The 25,980-nt window shown below is 38.9% G+C and overlaps 4 protein-coding genes across 6 annotated transcripts; 3 read left to right on the forward strand and 1 right to left on the reverse strand.

Annotated features, from left to right (window-relative positions):
* Window positions 1-1,773: 1,773 nt before the first annotated feature.
* LOC115985343 lies at window positions 1,774-2,142 on the forward strand. Its single transcript, XM_031108291.1, has one exon. The coding sequence runs from the start codon at window positions 1,774-1,776 to the stop codon at window positions 2,140-2,142; it is 369 nt and encodes a 122-aa protein (XP_030964151.1).
* A 10,060-nt stretch (window positions 2,143-12,202) lies between these two features.
* Window positions 12,203-16,143, forward strand: LOC115983555 (pentatricopeptide repeat-containing protein At5g04780, mitochondrial). 2 transcript variants are annotated; one of them, XM_031106262.1, is made up of 3 exons: window positions 12,203-14,672; window positions 15,288-15,423; window positions 15,988-16,143. In XM_031106262.1, the coding sequence occupies exon 1, from the start codon at window positions 12,510-12,512 to the stop codon at window positions 14,373-14,375; it is 1,866 nt and encodes a 621-aa protein (XP_030962122.1). In that variant the 5' UTR covers window positions 12,203-12,509; the 3' UTR covers window positions 14,376-14,672; window positions 15,288-15,423; window positions 15,988-16,143. The 2 variants fall into 2 exon arrangements, with proteins under 2 accessions (XP_030962122.1, XP_030962121.1); XM_031106261.1 differs by lacking the exon at window positions 15,288-15,423 and having other exon boundaries at window positions 15,988-16,142.
* A 695-nt stretch (window positions 16,144-16,838) lies between these two features.
* On the forward strand, window positions 16,839-17,860 carry LOC115985344. Its single transcript, XM_031108292.1, has one exon. The coding sequence runs from the start codon at window positions 17,105-17,107 to the stop codon at window positions 17,858-17,860; it is 756 nt and encodes a 251-aa protein (XP_030964152.1). The 5' UTR covers window positions 16,839-17,104.
* Window positions 17,861-18,263: 403 nt separating this feature from the next.
* On the reverse strand, window positions 18,264-19,922 carry LOC115988170 (40S ribosomal protein S17-3). 2 transcript variants are annotated; one of them, XM_031111819.1, is made up of 2 exons: window positions 19,803-19,922; window positions 18,264-18,995 (listed from the first exon to the last, which is right to left on the reverse strand). In XM_031111819.1, exon 2 carries the CDS (start codon window positions 18,980-18,982, stop codon window positions 18,557-18,559), a length of 426 nt encoding a protein of 141 aa, XP_030967679.1. In that variant the 5' UTR covers window positions 18,983-18,995; window positions 19,803-19,922; the 3' UTR covers window positions 18,264-18,556. The 2 variants fall into 2 exon arrangements, with proteins under 2 accessions (XP_030967679.1, XP_030967678.1); XM_031111818.1 differs by having other exon boundaries at window positions 18,264-19,001; window positions 19,803-19,921.
* Window positions 19,923-25,980: the final 6,058 nt, after the last annotated feature.

Here is a 25,980-nt window from a genome sequence, read left to right on the forward strand (position 1 = left end):
ACCGTTTAAGCCAACTGGAACCAAGTTCTTCAGCCCATACTTTACAAAATTCATTGTGTGGGACCTTTTGGGCCAAGGCCTGACCATCCAGGACCGGGTTAACTAAAATCGTGTCCCTACAATTGGCGCCGTCCGTGGGAAGAACTAAAGTATCAGTGAGCACAACGGTCGAGCATGGCAGAACTAGGTCCACACCAGGAGAATCCTCACCAGGCTAACTCTCAACAGATAGAACCCATTGAGTCCCAGCGGCAAAATAACCCTGCCAATCCAGGCAGCAGAGAGAATCGTGAAGGAAGCGTGCATACTACCCAGACGAGCCAAAGTCACACCCAGATAGGTAGTCACCTATCCTAGAGGCGAAATAGTCATCAGGCCATGCAGCGAGAGATAGATGACCTGAAAAGGAAGTTACGACGTGTACAGCGAAAGCGATCTCCCTCTAGCTCAGATGAGTCCTCTAATGGGGAGGATGTGAGTTATAGACGGAGGTCGAGAACCCCCCCCCCCCCAAGTGAAACCTTTTCTTACGAGAGGGAACCACGCCCTGTACGAAAATATGAGAGCCCATCCAGTAAGGGTTCGGGAAACGATGCTATGAATAGGACGCTAGACCAGATTTCAAGGTCACCCTTCATGTACAGAATTGAAGGGGCTAGGTTGCCTCGACGCTTTAATCAACCAGCGTTCGCCATCTATAACGGCCGAGTAGACCCGGTGGAGCACGTGAGTCAGTTTAACCAAAAAATGGCTATCTACTCGCAAAATGAAACCTTGATGTGCAAAGTCTTCCTATCCAGCTTGGGACCAATGGCGATGAGGTGGTTCAACAGCCTGAAGACAAATTCCATAGGCTCATACAAATAGCTCACTCAGGCTTTCTGCTCCCGCTTTATTACAAATAGCAGAGTCCCTTGACCCCTCAGTTCGCTATTGTCCTTGTCCATGCACGAGGGAGAGACCCTGAAAGCATATTCGGATAGATATTGGGAGAAGTATAACGAGTTAGATGAGAACCATGATGATGTTGCTATCAGCACATTCAAAAGCGGTCTCCCCACCGAGCATGGCTTAAGGAAATCTCTCACTGGTAAACCAGTTGCCAACGTTCATCAGTAGATGGATAGGATCGACAAGTACAAAAGGGTGGAAGAAGATCGGCTACAAGGAAAGAGAAAGGAGAAGATCATTCCCCCCAAAGCGAATGATTTCAGGTCAGAACGATATTACCATAACCAGCCGAGGAGAGATTTTTCGAGACAGGCTGGACAGAGTAACATGCAAACGGTGAATGCCGTGTTCAGGGAGCCGGTACAACAAGTGCTGGAGAAAGTAAGAAACGAACCCTTCTTCAGGTGGCCGGGAAAGATGGCTAGAGACCCTTCAAAACGTAACCAGAACCTGTACTGCCATTATCATCAGGACCATGGGCATACCACTGAGGATTGTAGGAATCTATGGAATCACCTAGATCAGTTGGTCCGAGAAGGGAAGTTACGTCACCTTTTGCACCCATCGAGCAGCCATCCAGGTCAGGCAATGTAAGAGCCTTGAAAGGATGTGTCATTAAGACTGCCCACCGGAACGATACACGTCATCCTCGCAGCACCAGGAAGAACTAGGCCACCTCCTTCCAGGGTACTGGTTGTTGGTCGGCTCCCCTCCGAGGACAGGCAAAGGGAACCTAAAAGGTTTAAAAAGGGAAGCTCTTTGATACTAGGATTCTCGGACGAGGATAAAAGGGGAACTATCCAACCTCACGACGATGCCTTAATGGTTACACTGAGAATCGGAGGCTTCGATGTGAGAAGGGTGTTGGTAGACCCAGGAAGCGCAGTGGAGGTAATGTACCCTGATTTATACAAGGGGCTGAACCTAAGGCTGGAAGATTTGACGGCTTATGACTCTCCCCTTATCAGCTTCGAGGGGAAGACTGTTACGCCAAAGGGGCAGATCAGATTACCCATACAGACTGGATCAGAGATGGTGGAGGTGAATTTTATCGTGGTCGATGCCTACTCACCCTACACAGAGATAGTAGCCAGGCCATGGATCCATGCCCTAGAAGCTGTATCCTCCACACTTCACCAAAAAGTAAAATACCCATCCAGAGGCCAAGTAGAAGAGATTCGTGGAGATTAGGCCATGACCAGGCAGTGTATGGTGGTCGCCATCTCACATCGGTCCCATGCCGAGTCTTCGGCCTCTGGGAACTTATAGCAACCAGCCCCCTCAGCAGGGCAAGACAATGAGCCAGCCAAGGAGGTAAGGTGTGAAAGTTTAGAAAAATTCATTGTCGACAACAACCCAGAGAGATTTTTCCAGGTCTGCTCCGAGTTGCCTTCTCAAGAAAAAGAGGAACTGGTCGAATTTCTGAGAAGAAATGTCGATGTGTTTGCATGGGACGCTTACGACGCCCTGGGGGTTGATCCTAGCCTTATTTGTCACCACCTGAACGATAACCCATCTTCCATTCCAAAGAAGCAACCAACCTGACGCCCCTCAAAGGAACATGCTAGTGCCGTTAAAGACGAAGTGGCAAAACTGAAAAGAGCAGGGGCTACTAAAGAGGTTTTTTACCCCAAATGGCTGGCAAACACGGTGGTAGTAAGAAAGAAAACGGGGAAGTGGCGAGTTTGCGTAAACTTCACAGACCTAAATAAGGCATGCCCAAAGGATCCATTCCCCTTACCGCGAATCGACCGATTGGTGGATGCAACTGTAGGCCACCCTCGAATAAGTTTCCTGGACACCTTCCAGGGCTATCATCAGATGCCCCTTGCATTAGAAGATCAAGAGAAGACGGTGTTCATGACACCCATCGGAAACTATCACTATAAGGTGATGCCATTCGGACTAAAGAACACAGGGTCGATCTATCAAAGAATGATGACCAGGATGTTCGAGCCACAACTAGGCAAAGTTATTGAGGTTTACATAGACGATATGGTTGTAAAAAGCAAAATGGTGTCCGACCATGTGAAAAACCTTGAAATCATCTTTGCTATCTTAAGGGAGCACAAGTTGCGACTCAATACTTCCAAGTGTTCATTCGGGGTCGGATCTGGGAAATTCTTAGGCTATATGGTAACCTACAAGGGAATAGAAGTGAGTCCCGACCAAATCAAAGCGATTAACAGCCTACAGGCTCCTCAGAATCCAAAAGAGGTACAGAAGCTCACTGGCATGATCGCAGCATTAAACCGGTTCATATCACAATCTGGAGATCGATGTTGACCTTTCTACCTCTTGATAAATAAGTGGAAAGGGTTTGAATGGTTGGAGGATTGTGTCCGGGCCTTCCAACAACTTAAGGAATACTTGTCGCGACCACCCATCATGTTTAGCCCTGAGGCAGACGAGGTACTGTTTGCATACATAGCCGTAACCCCTCATGCTGTAAGCCTGGTACTGATACGGGATGACGACGGGGTACAGCGACCAGTGTACTACGTGAATAAATCACTACATGAGGCCAAAGTGCGATACTTACCATTGGAGAAAGTGATTCTGGCAGTAGTGCACGCCACAAAGAAGCTCCCCCATTACTTTCAGGCTCACACGGTCATCGTTCTAACCTAGCTCCCCCTTCGAGCGGTGCTTCGAAGCACCGACTACACCAGAAGGATCGCCATGTGGAGTACAATTTTGGGAGCCTTTGATATTAAATATATGCCCAGATCTTCTGTTAAAGGTTAAGTCCTCACGGACTTAATCGTAGAATTCACTAAACCCTCTGTAGAAACAATAGCCGAGAAGAAAGACATGGATGGAAAATCGGTTGGCACAATTTTAGCAGGGGAAACCTTGCATTGGAGGGTCTACGTGGATGGCGCGGCCAACCAAGGAGGATCCGAAATTGGACTAGTTTTAATATCGCCCGACGGTATTGCTATCGAGAAATCATTGAGACTCAAGTTCTCGGCTACAAACAACGAGGCCGAATACGAAGCCTTACTTCAAGGGATGACGGTGGTCCAAAAATTGGGCGGAAGGGTAATGGAAGCATTCTCGGACTCCAAATTGGTCGTTGGCCAAGTGATGGGTGAGTTAGAAGCTAGAGATGTTAGAATGCAAGAATATCTAGGACGAGTCAAACGCCTACAGTCGAATTTTGAATCCTTCAATCTGATGCACATTTCCAGGAGTGTGAACACCCATGCAGACTCGTTGGCCACTCTCGTCACATCCTCGGCGCATGATCTGCTGCGAATGATCATTGTTGAAGATCTAGTCCAGGCGAGTCCCATTATAAGAGACTCAGCTCAGGTCCATCAGATTAGAAGGAATCCCAGCTGGATGGATCCTATAAAGAACTTCCTCAAAGACGACACCCTACCAGAGGGAAAACTGGAGGCCGAGAAGATACGGAGGAATGCTCCTCGGTTCTGGTTATCGGAAGACCACAAACTATGTCGGTGCTCCTACTCTAGGCCGTACCTACTTTGTATATATCTAGAAGAATTCGAGTCCTTACTTGAAGAGTTACATGAGGGGATTTGTGGAAGTCACACCGGAAGGAGGTCGCTAGCGCACTGGGCGCTTACCCAAGGATATTGGTGGCCGAACATGCAAAGAGAGGCCCAAGAATACGCCAAGGAGTGTGATCAGTGCCAGAGATTTGCCCCAAATATCCACCAACCCGGAGGGGTCCTCAACCCCCTCTCCAGCCCCTGGCCGTTTGCTCAGTGGGGTCTTGATATTATCGGTCCTTTCCCTAAATCGGCAGGGAATAAGTGATACATAATAATTGGAACCGATTACTTCACCAAATGGGTGGAGGCTGAACCTCTGGCCAACAATAGGGACGTGGATGCCCAGAAATTCATCTGGAAGAACATTATTACCCGCTTCGAAACTCCACACACACTCATCTCGGACAACGGTCTCCAATTTGATAGCAAGAACTTCAGGGAATATTGTTGCGAGTTTGAAATCACTAACCGGTACTCCAATCCCGCCTACCCCCAAGGAAATGGACAAGCCGAGGCCGTGAACAAGGTCATAGTGAATGGATTGAAAAGGGGCTGGATGAGGCAAAGGGGAAATGGGTGGAAGAGCTCCCACACGTCTTATGGACCTATCGGACGACGCTGCGACGGTCAACCGGTGAAACCCTCTTTTCGATGACCTATGGTGCTGAGGCCGTGCTCCTAATTAAGAACATCTTTCCCACACTGAGGTCTAACTCCTTTACCCCAGACAATAACGACGAGTTATTGGGGAGAAATCTAGACTTAGCTGAGGAAAGAAGGGAAAAAGCAATGATCTATATGGCCTATTATCATCAGAAGCTGAGACAAGGATATGATGCTAATGTTAAACTGCGACCTTTAGGTTTGGGTGATCTCGTGATGAGAAAGATTCTCGGCAACGCAAAAAACCCTTCTTGGGGCAAGCTGGGGCTCAATTGGGAAGGACCGTATCGCATCACATCTATGGCCGGAATAGGTGCTTATTATCTAGAAGATTTGGATGAAAAAACTGTACCTCGCCCGTGGAATGTAAATAACCTAAGAAGATATTGTTATTAATGGAAGCGGCTTTGCCCGTGTTTTGTTCTGTGATCATCATGTACCCACCGGTCCATTTCCATCTATACAAAGTTTTAAACAGAATCTAAGTCCTACATGGCTCCTCGGACCACAGACTTAGGAGAAATTATTACTTATGCAATTTATCCAAGTTTTAAACAGAACCTAAGTCCTGCATGGCTCCTCGGACCACAGACTTAGGGGAAATTATTACTTATGCAATTTATCCAAGTTTTAAACAGAACCTAAGTCCTGCATGGCTCCTCGGACCACAGACTTAGGGGAAATTATTACTTATGGCAACTATTCAAAGTTTTAAACAGAATCTAAGTCCTGCATGGCTCCTCGGACCACAGACTTAGGAAAAATTAATACTTATGGCAACTATTCAAAGTTTTAAACAGAACTTAAGTCCTGCATGGCTCCTCGGACCACAGACTTAGGGGAAATTATTACTTATGGCAACTATTCAAAGTTTTAAACAGAACCTAAGTCCTTCATGGCTCCTCGGCCCACAGGCTTAGGGGAAATTATTACTTATGGCAGCTATTCAAAGTTTTAAACAGAACCTAAGTCTTGCATGGCTCCTCGGACCACAGGCTTAGGGGAAATTATTACTTATGGAATTTATCCAAGTTTTAAACAGAACCTAAGTCCTGCATGGCTCCTCAGACCACAGACTTAGGGGAAATTATTACTTAGAACTCTTGTGCAAATTCAAGGTACGTGCGTAGTCTAGCATTATTACAACCATTATTCAGATTCGCTGCGCGGCATTCTTCTTTCTTATACATTTATATTTATTGATATCATTGCGAACGTTAAATAAAGGGATAGTGTTAGTAAACATCCGTAGAAAATGAAGAGAACATTCAATATTAATATTCCGAAGTCAATACAAAGAGAGGTCTTTACAAAAGAACAAAAATAAGACAACTCTCATTAAAAAAAAAAAAAAAAAAAAAAAAGTAGAAAAATTAAAAACCTAAAAGCTAAGCCTTAGTAGGAGGATCCTTTTTCTGCTCTGGCTGAGGAGGAAAAACCTCAGAAATGGAGTCCTTGGCAGGATCTTTGGCTCTATCAAGCAGAGGATGACATCAGGCACAGCCAAGCCCTGCTCAAAAGCTGCTTGAGCGTTATCGGGATTCTCTCGGATCTCTTGAGGGTAGAAGACCTTCTAAGGCAATCTCAGCACCGAATCTGTAGGAATTCCTACAGCATCAAGGGCATGAGCCCATGAGATGCTGCAGTAGTCCCTGCACACCTCGGGAATTTCCTCGGAGAGCCTGGCCTCCGTTTCTTGAATCCCGAGATGATGAGCAGCTTTCTTTTCAGCCTCTGCAGCCTCCCGGATCAGCTGAGCCTCTTCTTTAACCCGTTGTATCTCGTCCTCAGCTTTATGCAGAGCGGTCTTAAGATCCAGTACTGCCTGCTTCTCAGTAGCAAGACTAGTCTTGGTTATGAATAACTTTTGGCGCTGATCCTCCACTTGGTTTCAGCACTTTTCAGGCCAGCCTCCGCGCTCCAACGCTGTTTCTCCGATTTTTTGAACTTCTCCACAAGTTCAAGGTTCTCTTGCTTGAGGGACCCCACGGTCTTCTCCACCTCTATCTGAGACTGGACCTCAGCTTCAGCCAAGCTGCGGTTGTTGCGACAAAACTCCTCAGCCACAAACACCTGTTGAGTGATTTGCCAACAAAAAAAAAAACCAAAATTGTGTTAGAATGCAACAATGTTTGATGATTTAATGAAAGGGTAGAAGAATGACTTACTATCGCAAGGTCCCTCTTAAGGGATAGAAAAAGCTCGGGCTGGGAGAATCGCTTGTTGGCCTCCATGTCTCGAGAAAGGAGCACTGGCTGCTCCAGGGCCTCAGCTATGTAACCTGCTCTACCCCTGTTGTATTCTCGAACCGAGGCAGTATAGGGGATAGCGACCCCGTCCAACTCCAGCTTCGGACTCCATACGCGTGGATTAACGTGCACTTCAGCCCGATTCTCCTCATCTCAGCTCTCCACGGAATTGGCCCTTTTACTCCTCTGCTCCCGAGTGGTTTTTTGCTGCTTGGCCGGGCGGGGGGCCACTTCACCTTCCTCAGGAACATCAACTGGCTTTTTTTTTTTTTTTTAAGTCCAGGTTAACCTTGAGGCCAAGATCGGAAGGAACTTGAGGGGCAGCGGGAGGAAGGTCCTGGGCCTGCGACTGAGCAGGCACTTTCGAAGATTGGCCCTTTCCTCGGCTGGACATCAATTCTCCTAAGGATTTTCCCTTGCCAGCCATGTTGTCTACTTCCTCGTCCGAAGAGTCATCCGAGCAGGCTATAATAATCGGGGCGCCGACCACGGAGTTTCGATCCTGCTCTCCTTCAGGATCCGAGAGCTCAATTAAGGGAGCTTTATCAACCTCCTCTTCAAAATAGAACTCATCTATTTCCTCCTCAAGAGAAAGACGAGATGATTCGGCCTCTCCTTCAACTGGCGCAGCAATTTCAAGGTTGTCTGGTGGAGGCAGTTGCGCGGCCGGTGGACGCAGTTGCGCGGCCAGTGGAGGATCTCGAACACCAGGTAGCACGACTGGCTTAAGATCTTGTCGGGCTAGAAACTTAGGCTTGGATACGTCAATCCTAGCCAATCTGGGACTACCGGCTCTGATGGCATGGCCAATGGCTTGGAAAGCGCGGGTTAGTGGTTGATAGGCCAAAACCAAATGACACGCGCGTAGCTACCTGTCCTCGGCAACATAGATTTCTGACCTTAGAAGGTAGTTCAAGGCCGGAACGTTCACGTAGCTCAGCTTGGGAGCAACCAAAACTTTATCTGCAAGACAACCGAGAAGGAAATTAGAATTAAACTACGAAATTTATGACAAGCAAAAAAGAGAGTAAATCCGAGGAGCTAAGCCCCTTCCCTAAAGGATTGGCCCTAAAGGCGCCGCACCTGGAATTCCTGCCCGAGTTGGACAATGAAAACCATCGCTCCATTCTCCTGAGGCAATGAGGAAGTCATCCTTCATAGTCTTATTGGATATGGGGAGACAGGAGATTAGCCTAACCACCTCAGATCGAGATTTAAGGTAATACCCTCCCTTCTCAACGTAGTGGCACTCGTACATGTGTACCACATCATGCCAGGTCAAGCTCAAACCCTTTCGCTCGTTCAAGACATCTATGCAGCCTAATACCCTGAACATGTTTGGAGCGCACTGGTGTGGTGTCAACCTATGGTGGAACAAGTAGTCTCGGGTAATCCTACGTATAGGAAGTGTCATTCCCCCTTGTATAAAGACAATCATAGGAGTGACCACTTCATCCACGTCTCTATCTAACAGTACTCCTTCTGGGGGACAGTACTGTAGAACCACTCCTTGCGGGATATGGAATTTTGCCCTAAAGGCCTCCATGGCAGCCGGAGTGTCTACTAGGTCTTTGAATCTACCCATCTAGGCCGAACTGAAGGGACGGAAATAAAAACCGAGGAGAAAAGTAAAATCCAAGGAGAAATTCGAAGCGGCGAAACGAATGGAACTTATGGGTATCTTCACAAATGACCGGTGAGATGCTTGAAAATCTCTTCTAGGGAGGACGCTTCGCAGAAACAATTATGGAAATTTGAAGAACGGAAGTGCTCGTAGGTTTTTGGGTGTTGGAGCTCTCTGGAGTTCTCTAGACTTCTAATGTGTAGATAAAAAAGAAAAAATAAGCCTCTCTGGCGCTTTATATAGCAAGAGGGAGAGAGAAAATCACTCCTGCTCAAAAATTCAAGGAAAAATGCTGGCCGTCAGATCTACACCTCGCCGTTGGATAAAGGAGACATAAAACTGCCTAGAGTAAATGGCCGCGCCTCGTAAATTGTGGCGCGTCAAAAGTAACCACCTGCACGCGCAGACCAAGACCTCATTAATTCCATCCTTTGTAAGTGTCAAAACCCCGCTTTTCTCCTCAGAAGGAGATCAAAACCGGAGTTTTGAGGGGCTATTGTGGGGACCGGCCCAGAATAACGGGTTGGCTGGGCCTTAGGCCCGTCCGAGGAGACGTCGCGGCCCAGAATCCTTGCTCAGGCCCACTAGAGCAAAGAAAACACGTCCGAGGAGTAATTCCTCCTCGGACATTCCAAAATCTAGGTCAAAGGTGCATCCCAGCTACTGTAGTCCTCCCTCCAAGCACGTAAAAAGAAAGGAGTCCCAAAATATCCCAGCAAAGGCTGTCACCACCACATTAAATGCACCACAGCTACTCTTCTGGCTGCATTAATGAAGAGAAGACCCCTAAACAGTGCTACCTTGGTCACTACAACTCACAAAGAACTGATATGGGTGTCTGATGGGACAGGTGCTCAAGTAGGAGTTTGGATGATTAACAGGTGTAAGGCCTAGATGATAAAAGAGGGCCTATATAATATGTAAAAGTCCACCAAAAGAGGGGGACGGAGAAAAAAGGAGAGAAGAGACAGAGGAGCAAAGGTTCATTGTACGAATGCATGCCCATGAATAAAACTTCCCTTTTCACATCCACTTTCTTCATTCTTGTTTCTATATCTACTAAGGACATGCAACGAACCGTTTATCCAACTGGAACCAAGTTCTTCAGCTCATACTCTACAAAATTCATTGTGTGGGACCTTTTGGACCAAGGCCTGACCATCCAAGACCGGGTTAACTAAAATCATGTCCCTACACATAGCATAGAAAATAAATTTGTAAATATTAAAGTGAAGTGTAAGTGTGTACTGTGTAGTTCAAATTTTGTAGAAGAAAGAGAGGGGAAAAAAAAAACTTAAGAATATGGTATTTTATTAGGTCAAATCAAATAACCTAATAATTTTTTGTTTAAAAAAAGTCTAACAACTTGTTAGATTAAAATAAAAGTACAAATTTTAACCCAAAAAAAAAATCTCATTTTAAAGTATTTGTTTATGTATGTACAATATGTACGATTTTACGATACGATGTGATTTATACGATACACACACTGTATCGTACGATTCATGAACACTTAGGATATGCTTATATGATACGGAACTTTTTACATACAATACGATACGAATCATACGATATGTGATACGTATCGTATGATACTGACAACTATGTCCCTATATACCAGCCAAATAAGATATATATATATATATATATATATATATATAACCTAATTAATTGAAAAAAAAATTAAAAGGTTAAAATCAGTGGCCTTTAGAGCATTCAAATTGATTCGTGCAAAATTTTCTTTTTATTTTAGAAAAAGAACTTATTTTTTCTATTTTAGCAAAAACTTTTCAAAACACTCACATCTGATTCTCTATTCTAAACACTATTTCACTCAAATACTCTTTCTTTATTCATTGTTTTACTATTTCCTCCACTTTTCAAAATATTCACACTAACTGTTTAAAAAATAAACAAAATAAGTGCTTTAAAAAAAAAAAAAAAAAGAGTTTGGGGAATTAACAATGTTCTCTAAATGTAAGGATGCATTATAACATTATAACAAAATGGTGTTTTTTTAGGAGATCTGTAGGGAAGCCAATGTCTGAATTATTTTTGGATTCATTCCCTAAATTGGTCTCTTATCCTATTTGAGGGAGATGGATGGGAACGCTCTTAGTCAAGAATGGAGCTAAAACTTGATTCAATGAAAAAAGAAAAAAAAAAACCAATAATGAGATAGTGGGCAGACTGGGCAGAGAAACCAAATGGAGGAAGAAGTAAGAAAAAAGTATCATGTTATGTGTCTTATTTTTTATTATTATGTTTTTTATTTGAGAAACTGCTTTATTTTTATTAGTATTGAGTTGGTAATGTCTTTAGTTTGTTATGATTGATTTAATTAAGTTAGATTAGATTAGAAGTATTTTATGACACACATAAAATCATTCCCGCACTGCATGTGATTAAAAGGCTAATTAAATCCAAAATATATATATCAAAAATAAATATTTCACAAAATCCATATTTCATTGATTTTCAATTAAACAAACACAGTCTTACTTGGAAATTTCATACCAAATGCATTATCGAGGTTCAACTAATAGCACAGTAAGAATGGTGTCTTTTCTAGTAATCTGTTTGTGGTATAAACCACAACCCCTTCCTTCACCCATTATCTACCTATAAATAAAAAAATTACATTATCATTTTTTTTATCTTATTATGCATGTTTCCACTAATCAGACAAAAATTCAGGAAAAAATGGAAAACAAAGATTTTAAAGAAAAAGATGAAACCAAAATTAAAATATTTTGTAACGTAAATAGCATACACTCGAAAACTCTTCTAAAGAAATGCATTCTAACTTGAGCCCAATTCTTAACCCAATACGATTGGGCTAGACCTTAGCATGTGTACTTCTCCTAGGCCTTTGCATGACTGATCCCAAAATCATACTTGGTTAGGCCCAAAAGCTTAGACCTTAGCATCCTTTTTTGGTTTTTCAGCAACATATTCTTCTCTCTACACTCTGTTTTTAAAAAATAATTTTCTATAAAACTATCTCATTTTCTAATATTTGGTAGTAATTTTAAATGAGTTGAAAAATAATTTCCTAACTTTCTTTATTTAGCTTGCTATGAGATAAAGTTGTTTTCCAAAAAAATTTAATGAAAAACAATGTCTAAAAATAGGCCATATTTTTTATATTGACCAAAGATAGTTTTCCTTTACTCATATTTTTTTATGCTACTAAACACTAGAAAACATGGAAACTATCTTTGCACAAGATTTTCCATCGAAACAAACGGAGCGTAGTCTCTAGTCTATACTGTACTGAACCCATTCTTAAGCCATTCATGATTCAACCAAATCCAATGTACAATCCTTATTTTCTAACATTACCTCTCCCATCTTGACCCAGATGGGAGAGGTGATACACTTGGACATTTCCTTCCTTTACATATATGTATGATGGTCTGGAATGGATTAATTAAATGCACACAATGAGTTGGTCGTGTCCATTTCAAAGGCTTTTACCAAGTTGTGAACAATAACATGAAAACTCTAAGGAGATACACTAGATTGTGGTGTAGTTTTGGTCCTCAGTATAGATACTTTTCAGTATTAGCCAATGTGAAGCCTCAGAGTCCAACACTGGAGGACCTTGTTTATGTGAGTGCAAGGGTTGCCCATGTTTCAAGTTTGCATGAAATGCTGCAGTTATTTGCAAGAACGAGAGTACCCATGAAAGGGAAGGCTTGCCATGCACAAGTAATTTGTGTTGGGTTGCAAGCAGACATTATAACAGCAAACATGCTCATTGCAATGTATGCAAAATGTGGTTTAGTTGACTGTGCTCGTAAAGTGTTTGATAAAATGCCAGAACGAAGCTTGGTTTCATGGAATATGATGATTGGGTCACTTGCACAGAATGGTGAGGAGCAGGAAGCTCTTAGTCTTTTTGTTGAGATGCAAAGAGAAGGAATCTCATTTAGTGAATTCACCGTTTCGAGTGTTCTATGTGCCTGTGCTGCAAAGTGTGCTATGTTTGAGTGTAAACAGTTGCATGCTTTCGCTATAAAGGCTGCCATGGACTTTAATGTTTTTGTGGGAACTGCATTGCTTGATGTTTATGCCAAGTGCAATTTGATAAAGGATGCAATCTGGGTTTTTGAATGCATGCCAGAAAAGAGTGCTGTTACATGGAGTTCGATGGTGGCAGGTTATGTACAAAATGAGCTTTATGAGGAGGCTTTGGTCTTGTTTCGCAAAGCTCAAATGATGGGGTTGGAGCAGAACCAGTATACAATTTCATCTATAATATGTGCTTGTGCAGGTCTGGCAGCTCTGATTGAAGGGAACCAGGTGCATGCCGTGTTATGTAAAACTGGACTTGGTTCCGATATATATGTTGCTTCCTCACTTATTAACATGTATGCCAGATGTGGCTGCATTCAAGAAGCATACATTGTGTTTCAAGGTGTGGAAGAGAAGAGCATTGTTCTCTGGAACGCAGTGATTTCGGGGTTTGGTAGGCATGCCCACTCCCTAGAAGCGATGATTTTGTTTGAGAAAATGCAGCAGACGGGTATTTTTCCAAATAAAGTAACCTATATTGCTGTGTTATCAGCATGTAGTCATATGGGTTTGGTTGAAAAAGGAAAGAAATATTTCAATCTTATGACAAGGGAGCACAATTTGTCACCTGATGTCCTTCACTATTCATGTATGGTAGATATTTTTGGTCGAGCAGGGCAGATTCACAAAGCTTATGATTTGATAAAGAACATGCCGTTTGATGCGACTGCTTCAATTTGGGGTTCGCTTTTGTCTTCTTGTAGAGTCTACGGAAATCTTGAATTGGCTGAGGTTGCAGCTAAGCAATTATTTGAGCTGGAACCTAATAATGCAGGGAATCATGTTTTGCTTTCAAACATATACGCGGCAAATAAAAAGTGGGAAGAAGTGGCAAGAGCAAGGAAGCTTCTTAACGAAAGTGAGGTGAAGAAGGAGAGGGGTAAGAGTTGGATTGGAATCAAAGACAAGGTTCATTCATTTATGGTTGGAGAGAGAAACCATCCTAAAATTGCTGAGATTTACTCAAAGTTGGATAATTTAATTGAAGAGTTGGAGAAGCTAGATTATAAGGCTGAGACTGCACATGACCTTCACTACGTGGAAGAGGGCAGAAAACAAGAACTCTTAAGGCACCATAGTGAGAAGCTTGCTCTTACTTTTGGTTTAATGTGCTTACCTTCAAATGTGCCTATCAGAATTATGAAGAATCTTAGGATCTGTGGGGATTGCCATTCTTTTATGAAGCTTACATCAAGTTTGACAGGGAGAGAGATTATTGTTCGGGATACAAATCGATTTCACCATTTTAAGAATGGTTACTGTTCTTGTGGAGACTTTTGGTGACAAGTTGGTTACCTTACCATCTTGTGGTGTTGATCCAACTGACTTGTTGGTTTAACACATTTGCCCTACTGCATCTGGGTGTGTCCAAGTGTAATGACTATGAACCGATTCTCATGATATTAGAGAAGTTTTTGGTACATTACATGGAGGTTTGGTTTCCTCTATCATCCAAAAGATCAGTTTCAAGCAAGTAAAGAATTGGTGCTGGCAACTTAAAAGAGAAGGCAGAGTGCAAAAATGGGGTGGCTTCAGTACCCTTAAAAGTGCTACACAATTGCGTAGCCTATGGCTATATAGGTTTCAAATTTTGACTCTTCCGATTTCTTCTCGTTCTTTATTTATTGATTTTTTGTTTTTCCAGTCTAGTTTATCATAACCTCAATGTGAGCTCCCTATCTATTTGGCTGGTATAGCTGCTTGAGAATTTGTCTCGTATCAAGAGGATTTAATAATGGCCCTAGAGAGGGACATTATTGGGAGAACCAGGGTTCAAATCCCCTCTCACACATTGTTGTAACTACCAAATTTTCAAAATAAATATAAAGATCATAATTTCCCCAGAGACAGAACTTATTAGGTATCCTTTGCTTGAGTTGGCCAATTCTTAATTTCTTAAGGCATAGACCTGTTTCCTTTAAGGTCAACGGAACGTAGGAAAATAAATGTCTTTACCTCTTATTCCTTAAGGACCCAAGAGATTTGTGACTCTGTTGTCAAATGATACACGTCTAGATTGTTTTTTCCTTACTTTAGTTGCCTACCAATTACATATTTTTATTTGTATTACAACCTTATGTTTATATTTTGTTCTTGCAATCATTAAAGTCTAAGAAAATATATGGGATTGAAATGGTTCCTAAAAAATTGTTTTCTGTTTGTCAATTAAAAAATGGTACTTTTGGTTGGTTTCAGTATTTGTGTTCTCAGAACACTAGGGAAAACACTGGGAACAATCGTCTCTCTCTCTCTCTCTCTCTCTCTCAATTTCCTTTGTAGACTGTTGTTCCTGTTTTTGCCACTTATGGATCCGCTGGTGCCATTCACCAAAGTAAGCCCTTCTTATCTTCCTCCATATTTCCCTTTGATTTGTTGAATTATGTCCCAATTGGTATTTTGTGCATGTTGGCATTTGCCATTTTGTCTAGAAAAAATGAAATTAATTTCAACACCTTGATGATATAAATTAATCTCTGTTTCATCTATTATTGTATTGGTACATACATTTCGGATTTTGTTAGAATAAGCACTGAACTTCTTGAGACATAATTCATCAACTAATTGAGTAGCTTCTTAAGGTCGACACAGTTCAGGTACTCATCACAGTCCGCATAATAAGTGATGATCTATTGCCAAAAACAATTCATTGATGTTATCTACCTCATGTATTGAATGGCTGACCAACTCTTGTATCATTTTGTTAATAAATCAATGAGAGATCTCACTTGCTTAAACCCAAAAGCATTTGCATAATACCTTACGTTAGATCTTTTTCTGCAGGGCCCTAAATACTTCAATCATTATAAAATTATTATACTAAATTTCAAAACTAAATTTATAAGAAAAGAACCCCCTATGAAATTTCTTCTTATGTTATATATTACTTGTGTTTCAGGTTCTTGTTTGTGGGAGTTCAAATAGTGCCTTAGCACCATACTGGAGCAAAAAGCTGGGGAAATGTAATTTCTGTTTCAAATGCAGTCTAGCTGTATCTAATGCATTGGAAAACATTGTAACATTTGTCTTCACCATTTTCTTCTTTTTAATTTATTGAATGGATGTGCATCATTTTCAAGTTATAAGTGGTATGTTTGATTATTATAGTTCCACCAAATTGAAAACCAATCATCATATGAAGATATATAGGATTTACGACTCATCCCCTTGTTACATGACTATTAATTACACACAATGAATAAAAGTACTCGTTATTGGAGTCCACCAAACCAAACTAGTTTGGAGGTAAATTTTATCCATTCGAGAGTGTATCTTTTTTCTTTGACATAATCCTAACTCAGTCAATTATTGTTTGAGAACACCTTTTTTGTGAGTCCTAACTTTGTAGACTCGATCCAACCATTTTGTTATTAATCATCCTTATTGTTTTTCTTAAATATAGAAGCGCCTATGCGCATTGTTACTCCCACAGTCCCACCTAAGTGAAAACCTGGGACTGGGAGTGAAGTCCTGCTCCCACCTAGGGGAAGTCCTAGGGTTATGCCTTCATACAGTTCACAATGAAATCAATGGTAGTAAAATAGCTACCCACACGTTAGCAGCACCGGTTAGCCTGCTTGTAGATAATAGCAAAGTAAATGGTTACATATAGATAACATTCCAATGTGGAGACTCAAGGTGTTATTTTGATCCAACCGGATTGCCACAGCTTACTTATTTTCAGTTTATTCGATTTATTTGACTTATGTACAATATTTTAAAATTTTACATTTTTTTAACCAATTTGTTTTTACACCCAAGTCCTATCTAATCTAAAATGAGAGCTGATGGAAGTTATACAAGCTAATATTTCCGAGACTGACACACCTATGTCTGCATCCCGGTAAAACATGACAGGATAGCAATCCTAGCTCCTAAAGCACATAAAAATGAGTGCCAATAACCTAGAAATTTCATCATTTTAGGGCCAGATGTGTCCCTAATAGAATAATGGAGCTCTTCTAAGTTCCAAGAAGCCTAGGATCAACATAAATAATGGAGCCCTTCTAAGTTCCATGACGTGGCTGGACAGCCTATGTCTTTCAGCGATATTATATCCAGATTCATGCATTCTCAGGAGGATGATTACAGACTTGAACTCTTCTCAATCATGGCTTGGCTGCTGTGGAATAGGCGCAACGCCAAGCACTTTGGCCGCCCAGTCCAGCCACTCACCAAGGTATGTAGCTTGGCCGGTACCTACCTCCATGAATTCCTTGCAGCCCAGGCCGAGCCCCCAAAACCCCCTTGATCCAATAATTCTGCAGCAGTGGAGACCCCCTGATAATAATGTCTATAAGGTGAACTTTGATGCAGCCACATTTCGGACCACCAATTCAGCAGGCATTGGAGTTATCGTTCGTGATTGTGCAGGTGAGGTCATTGGTGCTCTCTCAATGCCAATACCGATGCCCCAATCAGTTGCAGCTGTGGAAGCTCTGGCATGCCGCCGAGCAGTAAAGTTTGCTGCAGAAATTGGCTTAACTCGGGTGGTATTCGAAGGCGACTCAGCTGTGGTCATCAATGCAATTTCCTCAACCAAGGGTGACCAGACCAGCTATGGAAATGTTATTGAGGACATTTGTGTTGTTGCTTCGGGTTTCCAACTGGTTGAGTTTCATTATGTTCCTAGAATGTGTAATACAGTTGCTGATGCGCTTGCAAAAAAAGCAAGCACAGTGACTGATATCCAGGTCTGGTTGGAGGTTTGTCCAACTGATATTATCCCTCTTGTGTTAAGGCACTTTTCAAATGTAAGGAATGATCCTTGAATGGTTTTTCTTTGAATAAATTTCCAGACTTCTGGTCTGGTTTCTCAAAAAAAAAAAAAACATATATATACATAGAAACCAATAAGTTCATATAAACTAGTAGAAAACCAGTTAGGGAGGCCAAATGATTGTCACTCCCTCAAAATTGTATGTAACATGAGCATTGGTGAAAAAGTATACTATGAATCTGTTTGGATACCGTTCATTGCTGAATATTGAAAACACTATAGTAAAATAATTTTTAAATGTGTGAATAGTACCATGAGACCCAGTTTTAAAGAAAAATTTGTTGAAATCCGTACTTGTAGGTCTCATAAATAGTGCAAGGGACCCACACAAAAAATGCCAGAAGCATAAAACTTTCATTTCAGTGCAATCCAAATGTAGGCTATATTCCTCTCACTTCTGAAAAAGCACAAATTGAACCGCATTAATTATCTCAAATGTGCATACACAAAATGATACCAATTGATAGCAAAGCCAAGCACAATTGCACATAACCATGAACCATAACAAGATTCAGAATCTCCATTAAATAAGCTAGGGGTACCACACTCAAAAGTTCACAAACAACCATAAAATAAGATCTGCTTACTTTATCATTAGTACCAGTATCAAAATTAACAAAAAAAAAAGGTACCCAATATTTCAATAACAGCTAATATATTTGGTTATCAAAACCCCCACCGAGTTACCTCAGTACCTCCTAGGGCCACCAGCACCCCGACCAAACACCTGGGCTGGAATAACAGGCTGTAGTTCAACTTCTTCTAGTCCGGGCATATCAGACATGCCAAGAGAAGCAAGCATGTCAAGGGTCTCCTTATCAACCTTAATCAGGTCGGTTTTAATGGCAGACTCTTCTGGCACAAAGTCCATACGGCGCTCACGCTCCTCTTCTTGTAGCTTCAATGAGATGCCTCGCACTGGACCCTTTTGAATCCTCTTCATCAGGTGGGTAGAGAATCCAGCAATCTTGTTACGGAGCCTCTTTGAGGGTATGATGGCAACCTCCACCAAGATCTTCTTGTTAGTGTGGAAGTCTAGGGTCATTTTCGAGTAGTACCTCTCGATGACCTGGCGAGAAGACTTCTTCACAGTCTTGGTGCGAACACGACCCATTTTAGAGAATTAGCTGTTCCTACAAAGTCAATGATTGAAGATACTATAATTCCTTTTCTTACTTTCTCAAAGAAAATCTAGGAAACAAACAGTGAAAATGAAATTATGACTAATATATCATTATGCCAATTCACATTGTCAAAATAAACAATTAGTTTATACACACCCCATCAACCTTGATACAATTATTGTCAAAGAGACCATCTAGGATAAATGTAAACAAAAAACATTATCTGCAAATGTATGAAAAGAAAATGAGCTAATTACGCAATAATAGAAGCAATTCTCTTTAATATCACACAATTTCTCACTCTCAGTTTTATGTTGGCAAAACATCTATTCAAAGGCTGAATATTTAAAACACAAAACAAACTATTCATTGGTTTGTTTGCAAGGCAAAATGAGAAAAAAAAAATATAAATAAAATAAAACACTATGAATCTTAAATTTATCAACAAACAGCTAATATCAAATGAACCTTAAAATCACATAGCATAACAGGGATTCTACTATTGGGCACTAATACAACTAAGAAAACAAAAAACAATCAAATTTACTTATATTTCCAAAATCCCAAAACCCTTTGCTAAATCTTTCAAGAGACAATTAAAGCTTGATTTTTGGCTCATACCCAGTAAAGCATTTTTCCTTAGTAACACAAAAATTAAATTAGGTGACGCAAATAAGTAGTATCGATTTATGGGTCTATAAAAAAATAAAAAAAAATAAATCATATGATAGCATCATAATCTTCCATTTTTCCAACAAAAAACATAAGATCAGGGACTTTTGTTGTTTCTACGTTTTGATGAGAACTCACCGGAAAGAGATGAAGAGCCGAGAGAGCCTCTGAGAAGGAGAGAGTGAGGAAGAGAGGCTGCGGCTGCCAAAGACGGGTGGGGAAAACGAAAGCCTATATATTATGGGTTAAAGACACAAAGGAGAGAGACTCGATTTAGGGTTTCTCATGAAACCCCCCACACTGAGCTTTTATTGTCTGTGGATGCATTCACGTGGACTTTACAATAAGAACCAATCAATATTCGATATGTGGTGGCTCATATATATATTTTTTTATTTTTTTCAGTTTGATTTCACTTTTGACCTCAATCCGTTTATAATAAAAAAATATGTAGAATTTACACAATTTTACTTAAAAATAATCTACATCAATCAATGTATAAATGTGTAAATTTATAAGTTTGGTAAATAATTGTGTAAATTTATAATGATACTATTCATTTTGTATTTAGTTATTTATTCTTTTTTTATGTATTTCGATGATGAAGTAAGATAATGAATGGTGGTTGTTATGTGTGAAGAAAGATAAACGATTTAAAAAAAAATCAAGAAAGTTTGATATTTTAATGAAATGTAATGAAAAATAGATAATTTGATTTGAGATGTTTTGAAAAGTGAATATGTAAAATAGAAAAAGTAAGTTATTATGTTAAAAATAATAGAAATTTTTGCATGAGTTAATGTGAATACTCTAACGTTCGGTATTGTTTTCATTATTTTTATTTTTATTTTAAATTTTTTATGGAGTATTGTTTTCATTTTTATCTTTAGGGTCCGTTTGGATACCGTTTATTTTGCTGAAAACTGAAAACACTATAGCAAAATAATTTTTAAATATTGAATAGTGCCGTGGGACCCATTTTTAATAAAAGTTTTGTTAAAAAAAGAGGTTTGTGAGTCCTATGAATAGTGCACGGGACCCACTGTACAAGAAAAAAATGCTAGTGCATGTTCTCAAAAAAAGAAAAAAGGAAAAAGGAAAACGCTGAAACGTAGACATGAATGTTCTCAAAAAAAGAAAAAAGAAAAAAAGGAAAACGCTGAAACGTAGACGCACAAGAAAATCAGCTCAATCCAAACTGTCACTTAGTGTTTCAAAAGTTTCATTTTTAAACTTAACTTTTGGTTCCATATTCAAAAGGACTCTATGGTCTATTTTTATTAGTGATCTCACCGTTAATTACCAAATGGGTGTTTAGTTACCATAAAATATAAGTGTTACTTACCTTATAAGAGCACTTGCATGACAGCTCAGCTATGGTATAATGACTTAAGGGCTAAATTTTGCTCAACCAACCCCAAAGTCATCCACATCAATTTTTGTATCCATTATATAAAATGCATTTGTTATAATACTTGTGTAAATATATACATGCAATGATATTGTGTATGATTTTTTCTAATTTCGTTGCGTTTTTTAAGGATGAAGAACGAGAGTAGATAATAATTGTAATGTGTGAAGATAAATAGACAATTAAAAAAGAATAATGTTTGACAACAAATTTGGTTGTAGCCCAAGTGTAATATACCAACCAATTTGCTTGATTATTTGTTATGGATTTACATACTTTTAATTACTTGAGGTGCATAAGACTTTAATACTTTGAAGCATTAGGAAAAATATTATAAAGGTACGGTAAAGATGTAATTTTAATAAGGTTGGGCTAATTGAGAATTTAGAAACATGAAGACCAATTGGTCATTTGAATTTTAAATACTTAAGGGTATATGCCCATTAGTCTTTGCAATGTCTTTTATAAAACTATCCCCAAAATTTTGGTATTTAGGCTTAAACCTCTCATGGACTTGCTCATAACTCCTTATCAGAATGCTTTTGTTCAGGGTAGAAACATTATTGATAACATCATGTTAGCTCATGTCATGACTCAAACCTGTACTTCAGAATTTAAAGCATGACTGGCATATTAATATCAAGTTTACCTCAATACTAACATGAACCAACTTAAGCTGAAGGTGCTTATCAAAAATTGTTTCTTGTGTTCCTTTTTTTTTTTTTTTTCCTTGCATAAAAACCATAATATACAAAATTGATAAAAACCTTGGAACTTCATTTCATTTTGAACTTTGCAAGATTACAACTTGGCTGAAACTTAAAGTATTCGTATAATTATTACATAACTAAACATTTAGCAAAACTCTTATTTACAAGCCTAACCCCAAAGACATACAACTGGGGTTCAAAACAAATTAAGGTTCTGAATTACATCTGTGCTCAAAATGATCAAGTATATCTTGATTCTTCCTATACAACAAAAGAGCTAAACTACTATACAACAATAACTATACATTCTAACAAACGAGAATCACAGATTCTTTGCCACCTCTAATACTCTTGCTACTTCCAGGAGAAAACCTATGCACTGAAATATAATAGGGTGAGTTGCGAAGCCCAGAAAGGTTTTAAGCTCCATGAGCATTTAATAAGAATGCATGTAAATCAAATGTTTTATGGATATGTCAGCTTTGATAAATAGCCTTCAATAGTACTCATACCTTTCTTAAACTAACTTATGAATTTTCAAATGAAAATACGTTATTTTCCTTTCATATAATAACAAAAGGGCATAATAAGGAACTTAAACATAATTTAGTAGTCTTATCTTTAAATAGATTGTAAAATACTTTATCATAAACTTTCCATTAGACTTATAACACACTCAACATACTTTTCTTATAATTTCCAAATAGCTTAATAGCTCATTTATAATACATATTAGTCAATTCAATTTTAAGTTTGTCACAACTTTGACAAGCTTCCAGCACATTATGCCAGACATCTAGCATTCCCCACAATACTAGGAAATCCCAGGATCATATCAGAAAGTATCACCCCTTTTGGTGTGATCATATCATTAACCATGGGAGTCGGTTAGCATCCTCCACAAGTTGGTCGTTCCTAATGAGGGCGGGTATAGCAGAGTCCTCACCACTTATAATAGCCAATCATAACAATGGAATAACTTGAAAACTATATTTTTCTGATAATTATGCTTTTACATAAATATTTCACAACAGTAGCATATCCATTTCATTCTTCAATTATTATATTCGTGATATAAGTAATAGTATCAATATGCTAAAATTATCATATATATAGGATTCAACAATTCACGAACATATATCTTTACTTAAATCATGCTTATATGTAATAGGTCTAATTAAAATGATTTGATGCATAATAAATTTTTTAAACAATCTTTATACTTAACAAATGCACATGTCACATATCCCTTACCTAAAAACAGAAGACGCGAGAGATTTGTATAAGATGAGCTCAAGTGTCCATGTTCTCATTCTTATCACCTAAATGAAAGACCAAAACTTATTACTGACAAATTCTTCCTAAGTATTTAAACTTATACATGAATCACAACCTAACTCTCAAACTCAAGAAAATCTTAATTCCCATCTCAAAAGGTTCCTACAGCACAAGGTACATTCATCAAACACATTATATACCAAACCATAGAGAAACCAAGGCATAAAAAATTTATCTATGATCCAAACATACCAAAAGATGAGCGTAATAATTTATAACTCAAAACATTCACCCTAACTTTAGAATTAAATCATTAAAGTCAGGTATATCATCTACTATTCACTGCTTATTTCAGCAGCATATACCTCAATTATAAAATACAAATGGGCTATCTATTCACATCCAATCTTCATGCAATTTTATAGAGCCACTCCTCTGGATGTCTAGTAGATACCATATCAATTTCAGAGTCAAAGTATAAAACCATGATTTATTAAAAATCATACAAGACAACATGCTCAAATCTGTCCTAACAAAATTTCATGCAAATTAAAAATTAAACCATTATTTTTATATTGATCCAATTGCTGTAAGGCCAATTCCATTACAATCATGAGTGTCTTAGAATTCATAAGAACTGCTCCTAACATCCTAATTCACAAAAATTGATTTAATACAGATTTTTCATGTTGTAAACACTGATTTTGTCACAGTGACAACTTTAACATATTTTCTTACAAAATCATCAACTAATTGCAATTGGCCTTCATTTTGTGAGGGTATTTTTATACCTATACTATACATGTTAGAATACATTAATAGGCATCTAATTGACCATAATATCTTCAATATTTCAAGTTGCTAACACAAAACCACAAATTTCAGCTTCTAACAATCAGATTAGAGAGCATAGAATGGAAACTAAAGAAAATAATTACACCATCAAAATACCCAAAATAGGATAAGGCTTTATTTACTTACCCACAAACTTTGAAACTGAAACTTTAGTGTTAAGCTTCTAATTTCTTCTTAGAGAGAGATATATATATGGTTTCGATGAGAGAAAAATTAGTAGTGTGGTCCTGTCAGTGGCGGAGCCAGAAATTTAGGTCAGGGGGGGCAAGATTAAAAGTAAAAAACTAATCTAAAAAAATTAATCAATATTAATAACAAAATAAATAAGCAACTATATGCTAATGTAATTGTCATATAGAATTTAACATAAAATGTAAACTTTAATTTGGCTTTTCACACCTAACTTAATTTACTCAATTGTCCTCGAAGATTTTTCATATTTTGAAACCGCTGCATGATTTTTTCACACTTAATAGTCTTAAATATATTTTTCTAAACAATCATTCATCCATTGATCTCCAATTCGATTGCGTAGTTGATTTTTAATTATGTTCATTGTTGAAAAATCTCTTTCAATAATAGTTGTTGCAACTGGTAAAATCAATGCCAAGGTCATGAGTAAACCAATGGATATGAAACATCATTTTTCATTTCTACAATCTTTCAGCAAGCTGTCCAATTCCTTTAAGTGCTAAATGCTTTCAAAACTCTAAGGTAGTGACTAGTATCAAAAGATTTTTTTTTTAATGTGAGGCATCCTTTACTCCTTTATATTATATATATATATATATATATATATTTTTTTTTTATAGAGTCCTATTAGTATTAGTATTAGGTTGTGTAATTCCTTTTAAGTTTGGCAGTATGATTCTCTTTTCTTTTCTTTTTAATCATTATTAGGTCAGCCCCATTCCCCTATGATTCCTATTTCCTTATACATACCATATTAGTAGCAAAAAAATTTGAAAGTTTAGGGGGGGCACTTGCCCCCCCTCGCCCCCACCTCCCTCCGCCCCTGGGTCCTGTTAGGTTTGTGGAAAACAACTCTTTCTGTTGAAAACCATTATGGCTACCACATCCTCTATAGAAAGTGATGCCTCTAAATTTCCTTTTGATCCTTCCCTTCATAGATCCATAGGAAATAGACTAGAATATTTATATGAAATCTCCCATGTACTAGAAGATAGTAAAATCCCTATTACTGATTTCCCTATTGTAAATCCCTACGCTATATTTAATAAACCTCAATCTTCTTTAAAAAAAAGCCATAAAAATATATATATATATATAAGTCCTTCTCATCCTTCTACTGTAAAAGAATATGTTCAAGCCTTTAAGTTTGACCAATTCAATATTCCAGCAAATGATGGTGAAAACTTCATTACTCTTTCCCTTCCTAGGCATCTTCATTCTTTTTAAAGGGAAGGTGTATGAAAAAGTCTGGATTCATCCACAAGGGATTTGGATTTTTTTGTAAGAACTCAGAATGGCTATTTGCACAACAATCATTAATGATCTAGAATCTTAGGGAATCATAAGGATCAACAACAAACAAGTGAGGAACTTGGGTCCAAGTAAGGAGATGTTGTTTATGTGAAAGTCATTTTGATGACCATCTAAGGCTAGGTATTTGGTGAAGGATATCGAAGCCTATAAGAAGGTATCTACCAGTGAGAGGTGATCCAAGGACTTGATGCTTTATGGTGAGAGTTAGGAAAATTTTGATGAGTATGGGTTTTTTTTTTTTTTTTTTTTTTTTTTTTTTTTTTTTGTTGTGATTGGGAATGTTTCTCCATTTGCTGCACGGAACATTTGATAATGAGGTAACCAAAATTCTTCAGGTAATATTTTGAGATGAATGATTGTTGTTGCTGCTTTGGTATCAAAAAGGGCTATGACAGAGGTAGGTCTGGAATATGAGTCAAGGAGAATGTGAACTTGGGCAATAGGAATGGGGCTTGCCAAAGAGACTAAAGCAGGCTGAGAAGTATAGATGGCTTGAATTTTTGGGTCTAAGGCCACTGATTTAGAATCTGAGTCTTCTTCTGTTGTAGAATATCCC

The sequence above is a fragment of the Quercus lobata genome, chromosome 4 (assembly GCF_001633185.2).
Source record: "Quercus lobata isolate SW786 chromosome 4, ValleyOak3.0 Primary Assembly, whole genome shotgun sequence".
Lineage (NCBI taxonomy): Eukaryota > Viridiplantae > Streptophyta > Magnoliopsida > Fagales > Fagaceae > Quercus > Quercus lobata.

Excerpts from the sequence above, each read along its gene's own strand:
- LOC115983555 (XM_031106262.1), top strand. The coding sequence starts at position 12,510 with ATGAAAACTCTAAGGAGATACACTAGATTGTGGTGTAGTTTTGGTCCT.
- LOC115988170 (XM_031111819.1), bottom strand. The coding sequence starts at position 18,982 with ATGGGTCGTGTTCGCACCAAGACTGTGAAGAAGTCTTCTCGCCAGGTC.
- LOC115985343 (XM_031108291.1), top strand. The coding sequence starts at position 1,774 with ATGGTTACACTGAGAATCGGAGGCTTCGATGTGAGAAGGGTGTTGGTA.
- LOC115985344 (XM_031108292.1), top strand. The coding sequence starts at position 17,105 with ATGACGTGGCTGGACAGCCTATGTCTTTCAGCGATATTATATCCAGAT.